The 25,567-nt window shown below is 32.5% G+C and overlaps 1 protein-coding gene across 1 annotated transcript; it reads right to left on the reverse strand.

The window, feature by feature from the left end:
- Positions 1 to 1,312: 1,312 nt before the first annotated feature.
- LOC124541017 (ornithine decarboxylase antizyme) lies at positions 1,313 to 23,765 on the reverse strand. The gene is given in 8 exon segments (XM_047118791.1): positions 1,313 to 2,873; positions 3,743 to 3,855; positions 6,521 to 6,616; positions 7,318 to 7,436; positions 9,690 to 9,786; positions 9,788 to 9,794; positions 10,218 to 10,319; positions 23,465 to 23,765. Coding segments are annotated over 8 exon segments (789 nt in total). The 5' UTR covers positions 23,566 to 23,765; the 3' UTR covers positions 1,313 to 2,719.
- Between the last annotated feature and the right edge of the window lie 1,802 nt (positions 23,766 to 25,567).

Below are 25,567 nucleotides of genomic sequence, written 5' to 3' on the forward strand. Positions count from 1 at the left end.
ATTGTGCTGTGGGGCAATGCAGCCGCTATCCATACCATATTTGTGCTACAGAAGAGGGCTATTCGCGCAATCTACAACCTAGGAGCTAAAGAATCGTTAAGGAATAAATTTAAAGAAATCAAGATATTGACTGTTGCTTCTCAATATATATTCTCTAATGTTATGTATGTACGAAAAAATATTAATGATTTCATGAGAAAATGTGATACTCATAACATTGGTACAAGGAACAAACACAAACTTGTTACTCCTGTTACTCGACTGCGTAGAGTCAGTAACTCCTTTGTGGGGCAATGTATACGGTTTTACAACAGGATCCCAGAAAGCGTTCAAAATGCCTCTGTTGCCAAATTTAAAAAAATTATTAAGGAACGCTTGTGTGTAAAAGGTTATTATACAATTAATGAGTTTATGATCGATAGCACACCTTGGGAATGATACGATCGCCTCCTGGCTATTTCATCTCATATTAAATTGTTTATTTACATAATACATAAGACAAACAAAAAAAAAAACCCGCTGAATTTCTTTCGCCGGTGCTTCTCAGGTCAGGGTATTTTCTTTCCGAACCGGTGGTAGTGTTTCAATTGACCATCAATAAGAAAGTGTAATGCTTCTATGTTGAATAAAGATATTTGAGTTTGAGTTTGAGTTTTGCGATATGTCACTCGAGATGACAGATACATAATCAATATGTAAATCTACTACACAGATAACTTTATATTTATTTTAACTGTGTAGTAGAATCTTATAGAACACTCCAAGACACTAACTGTACTACTTTAGTTTTCTAAATATTGGACTGTGCTTTATTTTCAAAAAACCCACAAATGTTCCGTTATCTAATATTGCAGAGATTTTGAAAAAAAAAATAACCAAGTAGTCATACGACTCCATTAATTTGAATATTTTTAAAGAAATTAAAAAAAAATTTTAGTTGGTTCAGTTCCGATAGCTTCGCCGAAATTTAAAAAAGCATTCTATAATTGTTTTTATGTTACTTATTTATCATTTCTGAATAATTTAACTTTTCTTTTAAATTTATACTTAAATTTGCGTAATTAGATGTGAAAGTAGTCTATGATTACATCTCTATATATTTTTGTGACAATATGTTGAGACCTGGTAAGATTTTGTATCTTTTAAATGTTTTAATAATTTTATTATAACAATGTCTTTCTCAATGACAAACAATATAAACTATTCTTTCAGTCCTATATATAATGTTACAAGACAATACTAAAGATATAAGTTTATATGATTTCTGTTCTGCTTTGAATAAAGTTTGGGAAGGTTGAAATGAAACAAGCAATGATTAAGATTATTTTTAATTATTCGTCCATTATTACATAAACTTATAACTAAACTACAGACAGGGCCCCAACTGAAGTAATACTTTGACCGAACCAAATACTGTCTTGAGACCGCTGTATGAAAAAACATATGAGCCAGCTCGAGTGAACAAACTACTCATATGCTCACTTTATGTTATGAATTTAAATATATTTATTTGTTAATACTGTAATATGTTTATTTATCAAATATATTATGATTCACACAATTATGACGGACAATTTAGTTCTTTTTTTTTTTAAACCAGGTATTAATGAAAGAGTTTTTATGTAAATTTAAATGGGATATATTTTAAAGATATAACATAAAGCGATAAATGTTATAAGTAATACAATTATATAATAATAATAATATGTAATAAAAGAAAAAAAGAAACACAAAATCTCTTAAATACTAATTATTTTAAATGTGTATGTAATCGATTAAGGCTGGTGACACAGAAGATATTTCCATCGACATAGATGGGTATCTCGTGTGTAATCGGCTTTAACGTTTCGTCCAAAAGTGATTATTTTTTTTTTAAAAGTGGATGTGATTTATAAACGTGCACACGGCGTCTTCAAAGGCTACCTTGAATGTAGCTAATATTTTGAAAAAAAGTTTAAAAATTCATTCATAGACGCATGTACAAAAACATCTGTGTCTAATAATATCTGGATTGGAGCTGTATATATTACAAACATATTTTTTTTTAGGACTTTTTAATTTTGTTTTTTTTTTTTTTTAATTTTTTTATTTTTTTTTTCTCGCTCTACCCCCGGAGTGGGTGAATAAACACGACGACATATATATCCATTAGTATAATTAACAAAGAAATAAATTCTATCATTTCAAATTCGAACTAAAACTATACAGTTTTTCATTCAAATCTGATATGGTAGAAAAAAAATAAACTACCAACTAACATTCCCTTTGACTCCTTTAACGACCATAAAACGATTGACAGGTCTAAGTGTTGCTACAAAACAATAATGCTCTAGTCGGAGAAATCAAACGAAACACAAGTTACCTAATTTAATAATAGTAATATAAGAATATACTAAATACCTAAATACTAGACTTGTTGGCGCCTTATCGTTACCACTATGCAAGCCCGATGTGATTTTAAACGAGAAAGTGCTTCGAATACTGTAAAATGACAGCTTTCATTTAAACACTACATCTACTAGAAAAATGACGAAAAATTATACTTATACATATATTTTTTTTTTAATTCAAGCTGTCAAAAACTGTCCTTGGCAACACCGAAAAACTACCGCTAGTTGAAAAACGAAAAAGTGTCGAATATATATTATTTTTTTCTCTCGAGTGTCTATAATTTCTACTAGTATGGTAGGACAATATTACCTGGCAACACCAAGGACAGTTACTGCATGTTGTAGTGCAAGAATACGTATTCCGGGTTGTTGATGTCTTGCATCAGAGGCGACGTCGGTGGCAGAAGTTGGAATCCCATGAACATGAAAGTGCGGAGTAGCGTGGCTCGGTCGGAACGATTCTTCAGAATGCAAATGATACAGCTGAAATAAATAAATCATTTATTAGTAACAGCCTGTAAATTTCCCACTGCTGGGCTAATGGCTTCCTCTTCCATAAAGGAGAGTGTTTGGAACAAATCATTTATTAATATTCAACTAATGCTGCGGTTACACATTCGATTTAACTTTTTGTATGACAAGATTGTAATTAAAATTAATAAAAAGAGTAACTACTGAGTTTCCTTTACATATAATTCTACAGTATAACATAATCATTCAAAATGCTTCTCTAAGCTTACTTGAATCAAGAATATTTCCATTTTGATTATTAGTATTTATTTATAAAAGGCGTGATCGGTGGTCATAATGAAATTATTCACAAAACAGTACGCAACTCTTTCGAGAGTTTAAGCTAATTGTACGATTATCGTTATTAATCGAAAATTCGAATCGATTACGAATCGAAATATTTTTCGTTTAATTTGTTATTAAATCTATTAAATATATTTGTTACAACGGTGAAAAATTTATGGATTGCCTTTAATTTTTCATCATCCCATAATCATTGTTTAACATTTACTAGTACTTTTACCAGTCTGGCAGTAGATCATGTGATTAGTGAGTGGTACCTCAACTTATTATACTTCGAGCTTTGTGCGAGCCCGTCTAACACCCATTCATCAGATATTCTACCGCCAAACAACAGCACTTAGTATTGTTGTATTTCGGTTTGAAGGGTGAGTGAGCCGGTGTAACTACAGCTGCATAACAACTTACCTCCCAAGGTTGGATTTCTTACAGCGACATTTTCTATGGACGGTGGTGACCACTTACCATCAGGTAGCCTATATGTTCGTCAGCCAAACTATAGTATAAAAAATATGTTTGGAGTTAATTTTTTAGTTACTTACTTTGAACAACCGAGTCGCTCTTCAGCGAAGTCCAACAAGAGGATGAAACTCTCCTTGCTGCCGGACTGCAACACTCCCGGTAAGCGGAGGTAGATGGTACCACCCTTGACTACCTGCAATTACGATACACATACATTTAATATGACGAAATACCAGACATTATTAAAGTCTAGACTAGACCTTAATACATACCAAAATGTACCTCTTTTGCTTACTTTATTTAATAAAGAGTTTTGATACTATTTATAATTATTATTTTTCAAATAATCAGACAGTCAAAATTGACACCATTAAACTTTTTTTTAGAAAAAATGGCACGTTGATGCATAAAGGTTCGCCTACCCTGGTCTAGAGCATGGATGTAGATGTATATACAGGAGGGGATGACCGAAGAAAAGTTGGATGGGTTGTGTGAAAGAGGATAGGGTTGGAATGTATCTTGTGAGATGACGTCAGACCTAAGCATGGATGCGGATATGTTGCGCCGACCCCAAATAAAATTAGGATAAGGGCAGGAGGATGATGATGATATCATATTTGACACATCCGTTCACAGTAATTGAGTATTGAAGTATATCTTTTACATTGAAACTCTTTTAAAGAAGAATTCTTGCCTATAACCCCTACCTTTTTTTTGAGATAACTTTTTATGCGTTATGAATTTGATTATAAACGTAGTTTTAAATAATTAATGCTTATCCACAATTGAATTCTCGATTGTTTTATAAACAAACCCAGACTCATCCATCATTTGGCCATATCACCTTTTTAATTAGCATTAAAGATAAGAAATTCAGCGGTATGAATCAAAATAGGTGAACTTTTATGTGTCAATGGCTGTACAAATTTACAGAATACCTAGATTTTAACCTCATAGACGACATCATTTTTAATATTTTCAATTGTATATAATAATTTATACTACTATATACTAGCGACCATCACCAGCTTCGCGCGGGTGCAATACTAATATTAAATATAAAATAGAATTTGTTTATTTATGACATCTCATTAGAAACTTCTTAAATTATCAGTGTTTCTTTACTATATTGTCCATGTGTTATATACAAAAAGCTTCTTCTCGAATCAATCTATCTATTAAAGAAAACCGCATCAAAATCCGTTGCGTATTTTTAAAGATCTAAGCATACATAGGGATAGACAGCGTTAAGAGACTTTGTTTTATACGGTGTAATGATAATGATTGTTACCACGTCCAAAGTTTTCAACATTAAATAAGGGCGGACATTTTGCATTAAAACTCAGACACGTTGTCTACTCTTTATCTGTCAATGAGGTCGTTTTTGTTCTATTGGAAAAATATACTAATCGTAAAATATGCATATTAATTACTAATTTTTAAATCATTTAAAGTTACGCAACGGATTTTGATGCGGTTTTTTTAATAGATAGAGTGATTCAAGAGAAAGGTTTTTGTATATAATGGACAGTATATACATGGACAATATAAAAGTAATTAAAGTAACAAACAGGCCTCCTCTTCCATTAAGGAGAGAGTTTGGAAGCTATTCCACTACGCCGTTCCAATGCGGGTTGGCGGAATGCACATGTGGCAGAATTTCGATGATATTACACACATGCAGGTTTCCTCACGATGTTTTTATTCACCGCCGAGCACGAGATGAATTATAAACACAAATTAAGCACATAGATACATATATACATCGGTTAAGATGCACGCGTTCTAACTACTTTGCCATCTCAGCTCATGGACAATATAGTAAAGAAAATTTGATAATATTAGAAGTTTCCAATGTGATTTCGTAAATAAAAATCTGTAGTATATTTAGTATCATTATTGCCGCCGTGCAAAACCAGGGCGCTAGTATGATATATGTTGAACAGAATCGGCTAATGACTTAATACTATATCTTGTGTTCTAAAATTAGAAATCTAATGCATTTATTTATCGTTAGATGTCGTGTGGAACTAGGTCATTGACTGGCTGATAAGGTTGTTGTGTTCATGTACACATAACTATATATAATATACAAATATATAACATACAAAAACAATTTATATCGCAAAGTAACACGAGTTGCATCGCCTATTAAATATTCTCGTTAATGATTATACGAAACATTTTATCAAGTATTTGAATTACTATAGAGAACATATCATACAAACTAAAAATATATATTTACTATTTTATATAATACTAGTAGTTGTACAACTATGTCGGTATATCTGTGTCGCTCTTTCACGACCAAACTGCTGAACCGATTTTGATGAAATGTACATAGCAAATAATTTATGATTTTTTTTACTAAATTTTATTACATTTAGTGATCGTAAATTTCATTGTCATTAAATAAGTAATAATGTTTAAAAATTGTTTATTAATTACTGTAGATATAGGCGACTTGTTGTAAATACAGTAATGCTTATATTTTTCAAATAAATATATATATATTTTTATATGTGTAAATTATACTCGGCATAATTTTGCCGGATTCAGTCGACATACACGGGCATAGGCCAAGTGGCCAATAAGGCCATCTATCTTTAAGTGGGGTATTTGATTGGATTTGTGGGATATTTTGGGATAGAAATTTTCTCACTATTCTGCAAGTATTAGTATGGTAGCTTTCTGTAACTGGATGAATGTAGTCTTAGGCTAATCTATAGATTTATTATTATTATTTACATAGGCTACTTTTTTTGACTAACACCATGAAACGCGAGATATTTGAGAGTTAACCGTGTAACTTTTTAATTATCAAATGTCAGTATATAATTTAAAAGATTATAACTTACTGCTTCCCATCGAGTAACAGTATTCTCAGTGAGGAAGATCTTGAACTCGATCTTAACCGGTTGCTTATCCTTGCGTTCCAAGATCTTACCGATGACCTGGAAATTAATATCATTATTAATCCTCATCATGTATCCAACATCAGCGTGACTCCTGCACGCTCTAAGCCTTCTCCACAAAAAGGTTTGGCAGGCCTTTACCCAACAGTCGGACTGCTGCAGTAGGATGTTTTTTGTGGTAACAGATATGCGGGCAAGCAAATAGGCTATCTGGTGGTAAGTGGTCAACATGTAAGAAATAATAACCATTCCTAACATTACACAAATGCGTCAAAAACTTTGGGGGCTAAGATGTCGTGTCTATTATGCCTGTTGTTACACTGGCTCACTTGCCCTGTGTCCCGTGTCGGTAGAATATCTGTTGAGAGGGTGGTACCTACGCAGACTTGCACAAAGCCCTACCACCAAGAATTGAATATTAACTATTGTAACATAAATAACCTCACTATTTTTATTACATAGATAAAGTTGGAGAAACTGTTGTAAATAAAAAAAATCAAACTAGATAATTTTGGTAGCGACTTTTATTTTTGCTGGAACATAGATGATATAATCTTGTGCCTGTAGTTACACTGGCTCACTCACCCTTCAACCACCCACTATAACACCAGGTATTGTACCACTACTGTTCGGCGGTAGAATATATGATATCGAGTAATTCCCTTGTACAAGCTGAATGATGAATCGATGAGGGCCTTTTACACTAACGATTTAGAGTTTTTTTTAATAGTGAAACGTACCGCTTCTCTCTGCTCGGGGTGTAGTGCGGGGTTGGTCTGCACAGAGTCGGTGGATAGACTCTCCGCGCTACTGCTCAGAGAGCTAGCGCTTGCCCAAAGGAGGGCGCTCAACAAGTCACCTGCGAACAAATAATACATACTGTTGGAGATTCCTTAAGTCAATAGTGGAATTACGGTGACGACTGTTATATAAGCAGCTGAATACCAACGCCTCCTCCGTGCCGATACACCTCTCGCAGAGGTAATATTCCGAATAGACTCAGGCGACCTATGCACGTCCTGAACGACACAGACGATAGCCTCACTATCGCAAACAAACCATTTGTAGGGAATAACACACTACACACCACACACCCACAGCGTTTCCGCCGGCGGAAACGAGGACCCAGTTATGCGACGTCTCGGAGGCGGCCGAGACGTCAGTAAATTCACTCAGTGCTAGAATCACTCCCCACCGATTTCGTTCTGAGCCGAGGTGCGATCTCATAGGAGACACCCTCAGGACGAACTTTAGTTTTAATTTAGTTTTAATTTAGAGCCCCGCGCTCAACCTCAGGGCAGGGGACATTAGTTCTCGCCCGAAAGTCAGGTGACGCTGTGAAGGCCAGTATGGCCAACAGCAATGCACAACACACAAAAAAAAAAAACAAATCCCCCCTTCTATTCGGTTTGCATCTGTCGGGCGATATAGACGTGTGTCGTAATTTACGTTTAGTCACATTTTTTTTTTTCGATTGTTATTTGTCTTAATTTTTAAGGAATTTGTTTCGTTTCTTTTCAAATAATTATTTATGTTGTAATTGTAAATTTTAGTTTTAGGTAATAAATTGTATTTTTTTAAAAATTTAAACCGCTTCTGATTTCTAATAATACATTGATTACTTACAATACTGATCATGAAGGATGTTGAATAAAAAAAATAACTGTGCCCGCGATCTGGTACGCTTTTGAGTTTAACAGAAACAAATTATTGTAGCCCAAGTTACTCCTTATTATATCAGTTATCCGCCTGTGAAAGTCCTGTCAAAATCGGTAACGCCGTTCCAGAGATTAGAAGGAACAAACAGACTGACAGACAAAATTATAAAAACTGTTATTTTAACAACAACAGCCTGTAAATTCCCACTGCTGGGCTAAAGGTCTCCTCTCCCTTTGAAGAGAAGGTTTGGAACATATTCCACCACGCTGTTCCAATGCGGGTTGGTGGAATACACATATGGCAGAATTTCTATGAAATTTGTCGCATGCAGGTTTCCTCACGATGTTTTCCTTCACCGCTGAGCACGAGATGAATTATAAAGACAAATTAAGCACATGACTCAGCGGTGCTTGCCTGGGTTTGAACCCGCAATCATCGGTTAAGATGCACGCGTTCTAACCACTGGGCCATCTCGACTCGTATTGAATACAAAAGGGCCATTTTAATATTACAATCTGTCAGTCACACTGGCTTACTAACCCTACAATCAGGAACACACCAGTACTGAGTACTGTTGTTTACTGAAGAATATCTGATGAATGGGTGGTAGCTATCTAGGCTTGTCCAAACTCCTACCATTTAAGATGGCGATCTTAGTCAAATTATAGAACATTTAAGACTAATCCTCTAAATATATCGAAAAGCCTCGCAATAAAAAGCCACAAATTATTCTTATCACGAAACGCCGCCCCCAGACGGCGCCGAATACATTGCCTTAATATACTGCGATAGGTTATCTTACTACACGTTTTGTAGATCATAAAAATGACTATAAAACCATTAATAACTCATACAGATCAGAATAATTACAGTAATTCTTGTAATACCAATGAAACCGCTTACTAGAACTAATTGATAGATTTTGTCTTCTATATTGAATTTTAACTCAGAACAACAATCAACAAAAATATATTCCATAATGCTCTATCTTTATTGCAGTTGAATCAAATTCAGATATTCAATATTTGCCTGACTCTAAGTATTTGTCTTAATGAGCAAATGGGCCATTAAGTGGTCCACCATCTGTAAATATAAGCAATAATGCTGTAAGAAATACTAAGCACTCATTACCGCCTGGCCAGGGGAAAATTCGCGAATGCGATTATAATTTTTTATTGTTACCAACAAAATGAGTCGTTGTTACTTGATAAAATAAATATGAGACAACATCACATACATTACTCTGATCCCAATGTAAGTAGCTGAAGCACTTGTGTTATGGAAATCAGAAGTAACGACGGTACCACAAACACCAAGACAAGATAGAAAACTAATGGTAATCTTCATCGACTCGGCCGGGAATCGAACCCGGGACCTCAGAGTGGCGTACCCATGAAAACCGGTGTACACACCACTCGACCATGGAGGTCGTCTATAATACGGTTGTACTCACGGTTGGTGTCGTCGTGGATGGGGGTGGACGGTGTTGCGGGGCTCGAAGCCCCGCTGCTCACCCCTCCGGGCGGTGCCGAGCCATGAGCAGGGACATCAGGACCACCTGGATTAAATTATAAATACTATAAGACCTATTTCTATAGCACGTTTTTTTATGAAATACATTGGCTTACGAGAAAATGGGCCACCTGATTGTAAGTTATCACTATCACCCATAGACAAAGAAGCTTTGTGCAAGCCCGCCTGGGTAGGTACCACTCAATCATCAGATATTCGACCGCTAAACAACAGTACGCAGTATTGTTGTGTTCCGATTTAAAGAGTTAGTGAGCCAATGTAGCAGGCACAAGAGACATAGCATCTCAGTTGCCAAGGTTGGTGGCACATTGACGATGTGAGGAATAGTTAAAATTTCTTACAGCGTCAGTGTCTATGGGTGATGGTGACCACTTACCATCAGGTGGGCCATATGCTCGTCCGCCAACCTATACCATAAAAATAAAATATGTTGTAAAATATTACTCACCACAGAGGCCCGGCACCCAGGCACAGCGAAAAACACTCGGCGTCCGACGCCGACAAAGCTGTGCGCTTACTACCGGCCGCGTTCAGGGACGCGCCATCGCCACTGTTGAAAAAAAAAACATCGCTACAGTATGTTGGAAGAAAAAAGTCCATGTCCATAAACAATATTAATTTATTCATTGCTCTGATCTCAGGACAACATCACATACATTACTCTGTTCCCAATGTAAGTAGCTAAAGCACTTGTGTTATGGAAAATCAGAAGTAACAAGGATACCACAAACACCCAGACAAAAGACAGCATAGAAAACTAATGAACTTTTTCCACATCGACTCGGCCGGTAATCGAACGCGTTGTACACTAATAGACCAGGGAGGTCGTCAGTATATTTCTTTTAACATCAATTTAACGGACATCCGGGTCAAATACCATAAAGAACCACATAGAAAAACAGAACCGCTAAGGACAATTACGCAATCACCAACAATTTTGGGTGTGATGCTGCCTCGAAATAAAACCATACAGGCACATCCTCTGATCACAATTCTCGTGACTATCAACGCAAATCCAAATACTGAGTCCAGAACGCTTAGATCTGGAAGATAAGTTTATTTTATAAAATTCATTCGCTACGAAATGTTTTGAAAATTTCCAACTATAAGCAGAAGAAATGGAAAAGAAGTCTCGTTAAATTTAGACATACAGGACAAAGTCTGCCGGGATTTCTTCATGGATTTTAAATTTACAGAACACTTATCCAATTCAATAATGGTACATTATACGACCCATTTTATTCACAGAGCGCTTATACGTCCACTAATGGTACACCATAAGACCCTTAGTTATCGGACATGATTTTACACTTCACGCTTCGAAAACGCTCTTATCGATTACATTAACAACATTGTAATCATTTACATTAACATTTAGGTGATGCGTGTGTCATGATAATAAATGTATAAAATCGTTATCTATATATAAATAAATGAAAACGAAATTGTACCAATAATTTGAAGTATTACGTGAATGGAAGTATGAGATTTGGTAACACTAAAGTCCACTCGTTAAGAGAGCTAGAGCTAGCTATGTAGGCAACATCCATCGTTACTAGACTCAGATCCAAATTAGTCCGCTCTACAGCAATACTCAGTACTTATTAGGTCTCTCTTTTTAATTAGCCTTTACAAGGACAAAGATAGATGTTTCTCGTGCCTATAATTACATCAGCAAACTCAATAGAACTTTCAGGATTTAGACAAAGTCCTACCACCAAACAGCACAGTTCCTGGTTCATTACTTTGTTTCATTTTGAAATCTACAGCATCATAAATCAACCTTTACCTCGATTTACTTTGGAATAGTTGTGCAAAGCCTTTATTAAAGTCACATAACCTTAAGTCTTTACTAGTGACAGTAGGGCTACATTTTTGCCTAAATGATGGAAATTGAGATTCAAATGCAAAAGGCATTCTTGTATACATTCCCAACGGCCATGTTTGTACAGTAATTTTTTTTATCTTGTAAATGATACCATAATCTATGTAAATACGGTATACATTTAGACAGATATACTTATATGACCTATTTCAATTGGCGTAATGGAATAGCTCTCAGCGATAAAATAATCGAAGATAATACTGAAACTTTGCTAATAATCACGTATCGTTCGTATTTATAAACAAAAGTACAGATAATGTATGTTACATGTCTAAAATTAATGTACACGATTTGCATACCGATTCAAGACTAATAGTCTTCGGCACGGTTTGATCGATTACCATGTAAGTTGGCACATATATTATGTACTCTCCTTCGCTCGAGATTTAGGGGCTGTTAGTTATATGTTGCATTTAATTTTTTTTTTTCAGTAGAAATGTCCATTATTTTTTACCAGTCCGCGTGGGATTTAAGCCCAATACCTTGGGGTCTACAACATTGAGGCAGAGTCAATCTAGGGAGAAATTGTAGTTGCACCACCTACCCAGTTTAAGTTCAATGGAATTGGGATGTCTGGAAGAGGTGGCTAATTAGCCATAAGGCCGCCCATAGTACAATACATTAAATATATACTATTTTAATTTTTTGTATTTTCCATGTGTGGTGTACAATAAATAATAAATAAATAAAACGCCCGATCGCACACAACCTACGACATAGTCACTGTTTAATTCTATCATATTCGAGAACATGACAATTTAATGAGATCGAAAACATCAGGCACTGTTCCAATGTCTTTCCGTATTTTCCTAAGCGCGGAAACGTAAACATTGGCATATTCCAATGGGCATATTTTCTTTTAGAATACCATACGTTTGAATTTCGAACAAACCAAGATTTGAATTGGTATCATATATTTGCATCTTATAAGGCAGTTGCTACACTTACGAGTCAGTTACCAAACATATAAAAAATTAAAGCAAGTTTGACAATGACAAAAACAATGACTGCATTTCATAACGGTATACGAGATTTAAACGATTTAAAATACAACAACTAATAATATATGTAGTAAATAATTATAACATAAAACAATATTAAAACGATCAGATGAAGCTTATGAAATATATTTGTCTAACACATTTAGAGTCAACTAAACCTCAAAACCAGTAAATAACAACTACTGCTACCAGTGATCTTGAATTAGGTACATATTCCACAAACATGACAATAAAACAAAAATCCTAAACGAACAAGCAATAATAAACAATAAAACATCATCAAAACAGCATAATAATACCCAAGACACTCACCAGATAAGCTTGATGACCATATTGGCAAGAAGTTTTCCAAAAAGTCCAAACGTAAATAAAAACTATGTATATCTAGTTATTATAATTTAATAATAAATACTTAATAAATCACAATTATCACAGACTGGAATGTTTTATAGAATAATTAATAATCAGTTTATTTTAAAGCGTATTCTCGATGGTATCTTTCTATAAATAATTAAGATGCTGTATGCCATATACAGCATATTACGATTAACTAAAAACCGATTTCTTTTATTTATTTATCTTCACGTCCGATCAAGAAGGTGTCCTCTGCGATACTGATACGCATAAACACATCTGGATTCAAAATTCGAATCAAGATCTTTGCCAAATTTAAAAATAGAACTAACAGCGTAAAAGACAAAACATTATCGCGATGGAATAAATAGAAGAAAAAAAAAAGCGGTCTTGGACTAAATACCGCGCCAAAATCTCTGCAAATAATAATAAACAGCACCCGAGTGTTTGACAATGTTATTTAAATTTCGAAACGACATCAAAAAGGAGTTTGTAAAGTGTTATGAACAGTTTGATGATACTTTCTTGGGCAGCGTTGTAGAATTAGCTTCAAGCTGTCCTCGAGAGAACATTTAATCCCAAAATTGGATCATTTATAGGCTGTTGAAACAACTTGAAGAAAGTAATAAAACAACTTCAAGAAGGTTGAACTGTTAAGGTTGTATACATCCGACAAAAACAAATTAAAAAAAAATAAAAATTCCCATTATAAATGCGAAGTTTGTTCATTTGTTTAAGCTTTCTTATTATAACTTCTCCACTGATCATCTTCAACTTTTGCAAGGGATACAGGAAATAATGTAAGTATCTAACACTAGCCACCCCTCCAGACGCGGTTGGAAACTAGTGATGTTATAAATGTGAAAGTAGGTTTAGATGTTTGTCCTTCAAACACGTTCGAAAGGCTGGACGATTTCTACTGAAAGGCATAGAAGTCAATTATTTCTCACTAATGCGATTGTCACACCATAAGCAAAAGTGTGAACATTGCATTTTCATTATTTAGAATTTAAAAAAGATCGGTTACTAGTACTCAATAACTATTTCTTAAATATAGAACAGGATTTGATTGCATTAAAAGTAAATAATTACAAAATCTAATCTAATCTTTTATACGCCGATTTTAGAAATATTTGTTTATATAAAACCTACAAAAGTGTCAGAATCCAAGGCAACTACAATTTTTCACAAATAAAAAAGTTACAAAAACTCTTTCGATATTTTGATAAGCAATTATTCTTTACGAACAACACCATATATTGTACGAAGTTGTTACTGTTTCAAGTTTAAACACATTCATATTTATAACACCGTTAAATCGATTCCTTATTAACAGCCTGTAAATTTTCCACTGCTGGGATAAGGCCTCCTCTCCCTTTTGAGGAGAAGGTTTGGAACACATTCCATCACGCTGTTTCACTGCGGTTTAGTGGAATACACATGTGACAGAATTTCTATGAAATTAGAAACATGCAGGTTTCCTCACGATGTTTTCCTTCACCGCCGAGCACGAGATGAATTATAAACACAAATTAAGCACATGAATTTTCAGTGATGCTTGCTTGGGTTTGAACCCGCAATCATCTGTTAAGATGCACGCTTTGTAACCACTGGGCCATCTCGCCTCTAATCGATTCCTCATAATATAAACACACAGCCTAAATATTTTAGAAAGATCTCTAGGCATGAGATTTTTTACCGGTTTCTGAGCTACTTAAGTGAATTTTACTTTTACAAAGCCAAATGAAACTCGAACCAAAACAAGGTTTGATACTTTAATACCTACATAATAAGAGCTAATGTAATATTTACACAACAATTACATCATAAATATAATTCCTATAATTAAATACACATACAAACATTTGCCAGATAATAATGTTTACGAGACTTTGCCAAATACGTCGTACTTTCTCTTAAGGTATTTCTGCTTTAGTGCTGTATGATGACGATAGAAATTACGGTAGTTTCAATTTGGCACGTACTTGGCAACATTTGTTTATTTTTATTTAAAGAATTAAAAGCTGAGAAACGGAAAATTAATGGATTTATTTTACGTTTTTTTTTTCGTTACGCCTTTTGGTCTTCTGTTTCAGCCTACAAAAATTCCGTCAATGTTAATGTTCTTAAAAAAAAAAACGAAATATGACTTTGACACTAGACGGAAATGGAATTCTTCATTTTTTATTTTTTTTCCTTGCTGGCTTACGTTGCCTTCAATAACCAATTTTTTCTATTTTTAAAAATATTACATAGGTTTTATCATTGCAGATATTTTATCAAAATCGACTCAGAAACTGTAAAAGATTAATCTTCTAACCAATAAACGTATCCTTCAATAAGAGGTTATCAAAAAGAATCTCGGTCCTAAAGCCGCCATTTTGATTTTTTTCTTGTTATAAATTATGACTTTGAATTATCGGTCAAGTGTATTCGAATTACCCAAAGATATGATAATATATAAAATAAATAATTTTATCATTGACATGATAAATTTTGTTTTACTTTACTCGATTTTTTTTTTTAATTCACTCGAAAAGTTATCTGGCAAAGATATCTAAGAAACTGTTTAAGTATCGATAATATTTATATTTATAACTGCATGCATTTAATTTAGATTTGACAAAACTAATTTTAACATATTTATCAAATAAAAAATAGTAAAAAAATAAAATAAAAAACGAATACATACTTTAAGCAAAATAAAAACATCAACACAACATTTTAAAAATACCTATAAAACCTTTTTTTTAAATGACAACCCAAACATTCGCGGTCGATGGTCACAGGAGAATTCGTTATTCAAACGGCTCCACTGCAATGCGGATAACTGTATCCTACATCTCTGTACGTCTCTGGAAACAGGGTGTATCTATGCTTAAATTTCAATATATATAACCTATTTGGTAGCACGAGTTGTGTAAGACCGTCCGAGTATGCAGCATTGCTTATTCCAGTGCTATACATTAGTTCTTGTTTTATTGACGTCTTTTTTAGTGAGTGAGCCAGTGAAACTACAGGCAAAAGGGACGTAACATTTAAGGAAAGCGACAATACACTGTTGCCGTTTGACCATAGACTGTCTATTTATAACAAAAAAAAAGAATACTTTATGAAAACGTGATTGTTTAATTTTAATTTCCACCACTATTTACACAGTTTATCGTATGGATTTATAGGCAAAATCGATATGCAGTTAACCTAAAATAAGACTAATACGAGCCAGGATTAGTAACAGTTTCTAAATAGCGAAATACATTCTCGAGCCGCCTTTCTCGCCAAGGATTTACGACATTTTGACTCGATGCCATATTGTTTAATAATATATATTAATATTGTAATATCTAGTGATATTTTACAATATTGATTATTATAATTATCCCACGGCATTTATAATAATTGTTAAAACAGATTTAAAAAAAAAATGTCACTTGAGTATACATAAATAATACTTAATTTTTTCAATATAGCAACATTAAAAGGTTTTGTTGTCAAGGACAAAAAATTATTAAAATTTAGATTACAATCTAATCTTAAAACGATAAATACCTAAACATATCCAAGTAAGTTAATTTGAATTTATGTTTTCGCTTTCATATAAAAAATCAGCTGTTCATAATCCGCCATTTGCAATTCACAATCGAGAATAGATAAATAGTAACCAACCCAAATAAACAAAAGTGACGTGAGCAAATTGGCGCGAGAAATGTTTACATTTATTTTTAATTTCGTGTACGAGGCGGTCAAGGAATTCTTTATACAGACATGTAAGATTTTAAAATATAAGTTTGGAATGAATCATTTAATTAAACGATGAAATTGTTTTGAAATTTGAATGTCAAATACGTTAAAATAAATGTCATAAAAGCCTGAAGTATAATAATATGCGTAAACTTGGTTGTATTTATAGAAAATTAATGTAAGCATGTAGTATTTGCAAAACGTTATAATGTTTAAAGTACATAAAGTATAAACAAACAAAATTATACAGCAGTAATAAAATTTTATCACATTAAGTTAAAATAAATAAAATCTTCCTAGTTGAATATAATCCTTTAATTGTTTTAATAAAACACTTCTGAGGACACTGATAATGAAACTGAATTGATGACTATAAATTACGCCTTGAAAATAATAACTAAAGATTTTAAGTAACAATGCAAAGTGATTTTAAACGAGCTTTGTAACCTTTTTAGGTAGGACCGAATTTATTTTCCATGAAGGCTTTATAATAAAATACCTTTGCCATTTTTCAGACGAAATAATGGACATGTCGGTAACATGATAACCATACATTTTATTCAATACAATATATTAACCGAAAAACTTCTTTATATTACAGAAAAGGATCATTACAAATGCTAGTTATACTAGCCAGTCCAATGATATATATTCTTATAAACAGATATGTTATACCCATACTAAACAACAGAAAAAAAGTGTGCCGCGCCGGGGACCGTTTATTTTACATTTCGTTACATGTATAAATAAAATTTTAACAAAAAGAAAAACCGACTTCAATCAAAACACTATTTTAAAACAAATGAATATGCACGAAAAAGTAATAAAAATAATTGCGTATTCAACATATTTTTTAGAGTCTTCCTAAGTTAAATGAAATGAAAAATATTAGACTACTTAAAAGTCGATTAACGATTATATCATGTAGTTATAGTTATTGGTATATTTGGAGCCGGTGTCAGCCACGGTGCCCTTGCCCCAACAATCAAAAGAAAGAAGCGATACGAGCCCCTTGATTGATCCAGTATATTATTGTGTAAAAGGTAATTTGTAAAAAACATATTTGTTAAAGTATTCTCGTATTGTTTTTTGATAGATATACTGTAGGGTTTTATTGGCTGACACCGACTCCAAATATAACAATAATTATAACTACATGATATAATCGTTAATCGACTTTTAAGTAGTCTAATATTTTTCATTTCATTTAACTTAGGAAGACTCTAAAAAATATGTTGAATACGCAATTATTTTTATTACTTTTTCGTGCATATTCATTTGTTTTAAAATAGTGTTTTGATTGAAGTCGGTTTTTCTTTTTGTTAAAATTTTATTTATTTTTTGATTTTAAGTGAAGCTGATGTTGACTAACTAATTTTTTTAATATGGATAGATTAAACGTTCCATTTATATGAGTCAGAAACTACTTCGAGGACAATTTCAAAGGAAACTTGCGAATAAAGCAAAAATAGACTTTCGAAAATGCGGATTTAATACGTCACGCGGCGTAAACTACAAGGATCCCTCGAAAGAGCTGTAATCGAACTCAGCAAAAAAACTTTGAAAAAGACCAACTATATTTCGTACATCATATGACATCACATCACATATACAAAATTTGATTAAAGATAGTACGAAATTGTGCCCCATATCGCACCCTAACTGCGAGCCGTATAGGAGTTCCATCACTACATAGTATAAAACAAAGTCGCTTTCTCTGTCCCTATATCTTCAAATCTACGCAACGGATTTTGATGCGGTTTTTTTTAAACGATAGTGTGATTCAAGGGAAAGGTTTGTGTATATAATACATGAACAATATAGTAAAGAAACACTGATAATTTCAGAAGTTTGCGATGTGATGTCGTATATAAACAAATTCTGTAGTATATTTAGTATCAGTATTGCATCCGTGCGAAGCCGGGGTGGGTAGCTAGTTGATTATAATATTCGACTATGATAATTACATAAACATAACCACATTACGGAAGGTGACTCAAATATCCAAATAACCTATAAATAAAAGATTCGACCGAGTATCGCTAACGTGCTCCTCAGAATTGTTCCGTTCCCTTCCGTTCCGTTACTTTGTCATGGATCCTGTGCTCAGAACCTTACCAAACTTTCACCAAATTACCCTTGAAGTATATATTTTATAATAAAAAAAGAATCACCAAAATTGGTTAACGTGATTTTCAGTTATTCACCTATTTGTCGCGCATATACATAATGCAAATTTAAGACTTATGTCGTTTTCACATGGATACCATCATCGGAAAAAAAAATAAAAAAAATGGGACCCCACGGGAAGCACTACCTTTCAAACAAAAAAAAATTATCAAAATCGGTCCACCCAGTGAAAAGTTATGAGGTAACAAACATAAAAAAAAAAAAAAAAAAAAAAAAAAAAAAAAAAAAATACAGACGAATTGATAACCTCCTCCGTTTGGAAGTCGGTTGAAAAAGGATAGCTTGATAAATAAAGGATAACTAGATGTTTTAATTACGCAAAACGTATTACTAAGTAATTATGATGTATTATAACGTATTACTACGTAAAACAACTAAAGGCAAACGTCCCAATTAGGACGTTTTCTAGTCTTCACTTTTTGCGCGTTAATGACATATCTGTTTACTAGAACATCATTGAGCCAGTCACTAAACCACTGTAAGCCGATAGTTTTTTACTTTTAGTGCCTAACCTTGAGACGTTTGTATTTCTCAGTATTATAAAAAAAGTCAAATTGTGTCGACTGATGCTAAAAGAGCCTAAGTACATTTTTGAGTAAATTACGTCTCGCTTATTAAATGGTGGGCGAGGTCGTTGGCCTTTTTGTGTAATATTATCGTTATAGATTTAAACTTGTGCCGTTTTGGTACAAAGAAATATATTATAAATATCGTCAGAACAATTTTGCATTCGGCCTCTTGTTATCTCACCCAATCATTGTATTTAGCGAATGGTATTCGATATTATTAATGTTATATTTCATAGGACTTATAATGTTACATCAAAACGTCAAATTATTGTTTTTATTTTTTATTTTTTAAGAAAGTAAAAACACTAGACACAGGAATCCTACACTAAAGAAGTATATCTGTAACACCTTAGTCATAAAAGATATTAAAAAATAATTAGCAATTTGCAGAGAGAAACACACCATTGGTTAAATCAAGAAAAAATATCTATAATATCGTAATAATTATTTTTTACTATTTATAAATTATTTCCAGCTAATTTCTTTTTTTAAATTTTAAATTGACAAAGCATTTTCTGTATACATTTATTATACAAATGAATGTAGCTTCATAACCTCTAACCTTAACAATTTGTATCATAAAAAGCAAGAGCTATCATCTGTGCAATTAAAACCATGAGACATTATCGTTGAAGACAATTGTGACTGTAAACTGTTACCTAATACATTACAATGTAGGCATGATTTCTACGCAATTCTCACTGTATCATTGGCCTAGTGATGTTATAAGGCTGTCGATACTGAGGTTTTCCGTTTAAAATGGCCAATAGATAATAAATGTTCAATAACAGCATACACATTCATATATTAAGTAGTGTTGTGTCTTGTTATTTAGTAGAGTATGCACCTGTGTTTGTACACATATTTGCGCATGATTATATCTCTTGTGGAATAGTTAGACTCCATGAAGACGATATTTAAAAAAAACTGACAGCTGTCTAAGATTGTTATAAAAAAATAAATATTGGGATGATAAAAACCTTCAAACAGAAACATATAGAATCTACAATTTTTTAAATATGTAGATATATACAGAAACAGAAATTTTCCACTGTGTCCATAAGCATAATCTATAATAAAAAAAGTCATTGAATTGTTTCATAATTGAAGAGAATTACAACATTATAAATCTACGCACACATACTAAATTATCCCCACTCACACATGTGTGCATTGTATACATATACGTAACACATACATTCTAAAACTTACTCAATGCAAGGTCAAATCAGCATTAATTGAACCAAATAAAAGACTGAGAATGTAATATTTGTACACAATTTAGAACCTTATACAGATGCATTTAAATATTGTATTGGCTTGATATTTTTCTAATAAGCCTTTGATGAGCCTATTAATGTCATATTCCAATATCAAAATGGTAGGAAAAATTGTTCAAGAGCAGAATCAATTCAAGGAAATTAAAGTCCATTCTATTACAACTATGAATCTTTTTGAAAACAGGCAAAGGCAACACAATGCAGTGGCTTTTTGCTAGTTATTCAACCTATTTTGTTTATTCTTTCCTTGTTATCAATATAAAAATTTAAACATGTTTTTCCTAATTTTCTATAATGATTATGTAGTATATTCAATATCAAATAATTGGCCAACATTAATAGATTCATTCTGACATACAATAGTAATTTAGTCACCGTAATTAATATTAATAACAATTATCTGTTTACATTAAATCAAACATTGATTTATTGAAATATATGACTACTGTTTCATTATCCAGGTCACAATACCAAAAGGATTTTATTCAAGGAAAAATAATGCTATAACTCATCTACATAATGCTACTTTTTAAAAAGCTGTTATGTGAGTTACCATGGGTTTTTTTTATTATCATTATCTCTGACTCAATTAAAATTGCTATCACAAGTTGACCCTTTCATGAAAGTTTAATACATATCGTCTTATATTTATATGAATAAATCATAATGTAAGAAAAATACAGTTCTCATAAATACCGAGTAATTATTATCATTAATGCCTAGCAACCCTATATCAACACTGTATTTTAGTAAACTTACATTAATTAAAGTTTAAAAACATTATGAAAATTTATATAAAAGGCATCAGTTACTATTTTATATATTAGTACAATGGCTTAAGAGTAATCATTTAATCTATGGCGAAGATTAAATTTCATCACCTCAATCGCAAATGTTCTCTTAGGCTGATAAATATAAATTTAAGTTACTGTCATTTCATTGATTTTCTGTTTTACCACTCTGACTAGTTGTCTATGTGTGTTGTATGTGTACTTCATTTCTGTGTAACAATTTAATCTAATCAGATAATTCAGTACATCAAGGACTAGATACTATATTAAACTACCTTTGTAGTTATGTTGTAGTATTTTAAAAGGATATATCACATATATTTGTGTTTATATCATTACTAGTAAATTCCGGTATCGATTGCCATGCTTGATGGATGGCTTCATGGATAAAACGATTATTGTGGTCATCATTTTAATGCTTTAGAATATATGTTGCAACAGTTGTATATCATACCATATTTTATTTAAATATATATGTTAATATCTATTCATCTAAGACATTACAACCAAACTCCAAACTTTAGGATTCCTTGTACTTGTATTAAATATACAGAATTTAATAAATCCTCTTTTTATTTCTGGACTTTACTACTAAAAAATTTTAATTATAATCTATATAAATAAGTGATAAATGGCAACATTAGTTATTAATATTGATATTAATTTATTTTTAGTTTAATTAAGAAATGAATTATATACAATAACCATTTTTTTTGTACTATCTATTAAACCATCCTTTAATTAAAGGTATACAATTTTTTTACTTTTTGTTAGTATCATTGGTATTGCACATGTAAAATATGTACAATTTGTAAAAGAAATAAATAATATAAAGAAACTGAGTCATTTGCAATTATCACCGCTAGACATAATCTTGTAATTACCGCAGCATATTTAAGTAAATAATTTGATAGATAAATGCCAAATATTAGAATTATATTTGTATAATATAGAAGTCTTAGAATCGTCTTTGTAGAGTATATGTGTGAGTTTAAATTAACTACTTTTTTTTAAATGTCATTCCTGCCAATAGCACAATTTACTTTTGGTGTTGCACTATAAAAATTAATATATTTGTAAATGTGCTGATAAATTCCGAATTTAAAAACTTTTTAAACATTAAAGTACAAAAGAACCTGTACCATGATGAACAAACATAACCGTTATCACTTTTAAGGGCAATTTAACCCACTTCCATTTTTTGTCCATAATTTACATTCTCCCAAGCCACATTGGTCCATTCCATATTTAAATACCTAATAATGCGTAGTAACCCAATTATCAGTTATTTTAAGATTATGTTGGTAGGTATATGGTAAAAGAGATGATTTGAGTGTAAATTTCTATATTAACTCCGTTTAGTAATGCGTTCAAGGGAAATTATGACTAAATTATTTATTTTACGAATGTCGAGATTAAGGCAGACTTCCTCAACCATAACAATATAGATATAATCAATTTACTATATTTTCCCATTAAATTTATTAATACGAATAAATTTGTCATAATTTTGAAAGTTTATATCGAATTATTATACCAACATATTGTATATTAAGCAATGTTTATATATAACCGAATCGTGTATGAGTAAGCATATTTATTTATATTAACTTTATAGAATCGAACGCTGAAGTCATATCTTTATTGAGAAAGTACTAGTATACGTAACACCGACGATGCACGTTCTACCCTAACCTTATTTTTTTTTTCTTCGTCAAACGAAGGTACTTTGTTAATCAGCATAATGGTGCGATGTTGATGACGTATCACATTAGATCAAGGACAATATTAATAATCGTATTTGATACTTTCAAACAAAGAAAACCCAAAAATATTCTTATATAACACAAACAAAACAACATATATAAATAATATAATACTTACTGATAAGTCTTCGCTTTCAAAGTCTCAGGTTCCAAGACAATGCCAGCGACATCGTAGTAATTACTACTACTAAAATTTAACTGTTGTATCAACTTGGTCATCTTGATAAGACGTAGTTAAGCCTTTACGAAACGTTGAAACAAAAACACGGTCGGGCCGTTGATTCTCGCGAATAAATTGCGCAGCGCAAAAGAAATCAGCGAAAACGCCTCCTTCACAATGGCAGAACGATTGCAGAATGCTGGCAAAATGTAAGAAGTCAATTGAATAACTACAAGTGTCACCGAAACCCTCTGTGGCACAATCTAGAAGTACCCCTGTTTCTAAGTAAAGAACACGTTACTTGTAGCCGTCTAAAATTAGTCGCATTATAATATTCACGCATAATGGCCGCCGGAAACGTGACGTTAACTTTTATTCGTTCCGTTTTTTGTTGTGAACAAAGATAGTTCTTTATAATAAAGTAAGGTTAACGAATAAAAAATAAATCAATAACTTAATATTTTTATCTAATATAATAATTATATTTTTATATTTTATTTTTACAAAAACAAACATTATATTTTTTTATTAAACATAATTATTATAAACCTTGAATATATTTACAATACTCAATTTAAATAAACATTTATTCATAATTATTTACATAAAATACATGTTAAATTTTCAACCACATTAAAAAATATAACAATAATTTTAGGATATGAGTATAGCGTCATAAAACATAAACAAACTTACGAATTGAAAGTGAAATTACAATCTGTCAATTCGTTAGTCAAAACAAAACGTTGCCCGTGTTACGTCACAATACGTCAAACCGATCGATAGTGTTGCGTAGAAACCACGCCGCAGTTGATATTATCGATTTATATTCGATTCGATTAAATTATATAAACTTACCGATTCCGAAAAACTAAAGATGGCATACTTTTCGTTGCTGATTCGATACTTTTAAACCTTTGTTCTTGTATCATGTAACTGGTTGCCGGTAAGGCATGTAACGTCATAACTCCACTTTGATTTACACTGCACTCAAATAAACACATACAATTACTCGTTTATTGTTGGTTTTTTTGTATATTCGCACATGAAACGACTTCACAATATTTGGGCTGGTACTGAAACTGGAATCGGATGAGATATTTAACGACATTCAGGCTCGGAAGTGTGTCCTCGACTAATACCGCAGTCGAATGCTATATAACAATATATAAATGTATCACCCTCACCCCTCCGACTTTAGGGAGCGTTTGGGGCTGTACTACACGGGTGCCAAAATTTAAGGCACGAAATATAATGAATTTAATAACAAAATATCGGCATATTAAATTTTAAAAATTGTGCCGTACGTGTATTAGGTACACTAACGTAAAGTTCTATAACTTCAAATCATCCTCCCTAGTGTTAATTTATATATATACTCTCTTTAAGAATATATAGTAGATATCCTTAAATCTATATTAATTTTTTAATTGTGAAAGTAACTTTATCTGTCTGTCGCTGTTTCACGACCAAACCGCTCCTATGAAGCAAACTTGAACTCCAGGAAGAACATAGGCTGATTTTATTGCCTGGCACATGACAATAAATACCCTAAAAAGCAAGCGAAACCGCGAGCGACAACTAGTTTTTCATAAACGTAAATAAACAAATGAAATCTAATAAAGCTGTCTGCAACGCGATCTTGTAAGAATTGGTACCTCAATTATGAAATGTTGACTTGATGATACGTCATTTTGATACGAATATTCTGAAAAATGTATTAGGATATAGGCACTGTCGCTTATCACAATTTGATATTTCATGCTAGCGTTCTGCAGTGAGTTTTCTTCTTAAATAATTACTGACGTTAAATAACGCTGGCATGCTGAGATGGCCCAGTGGTTAGAACGCGTGTGTCTTAACCGATGATTACGGGTTCAAACTCAGGCAAGCACCAGTATATATATATGCTTAATTTGTGTTTATAATTCATCTCGTGCTCGGCGGTGAAGGAAAACATCGTGAGGAAACCTGCATGTGTCTAATTTCAGAACAGCGTGGTGGAATATGTTCCAAACCCTCTCCACAATGGAAGAGTAGGCCTTATCTCAGCAATTTACA

The sequence above is a fragment of the Vanessa cardui genome, chromosome 27 (genome assembly GCF_905220365.1).
Source record: "Vanessa cardui chromosome 27, ilVanCard2.1, whole genome shotgun sequence".
NCBI classification, from domain to species: Eukaryota; Metazoa; Arthropoda; class Insecta; order Lepidoptera; family Nymphalidae; genus Vanessa; species Vanessa cardui.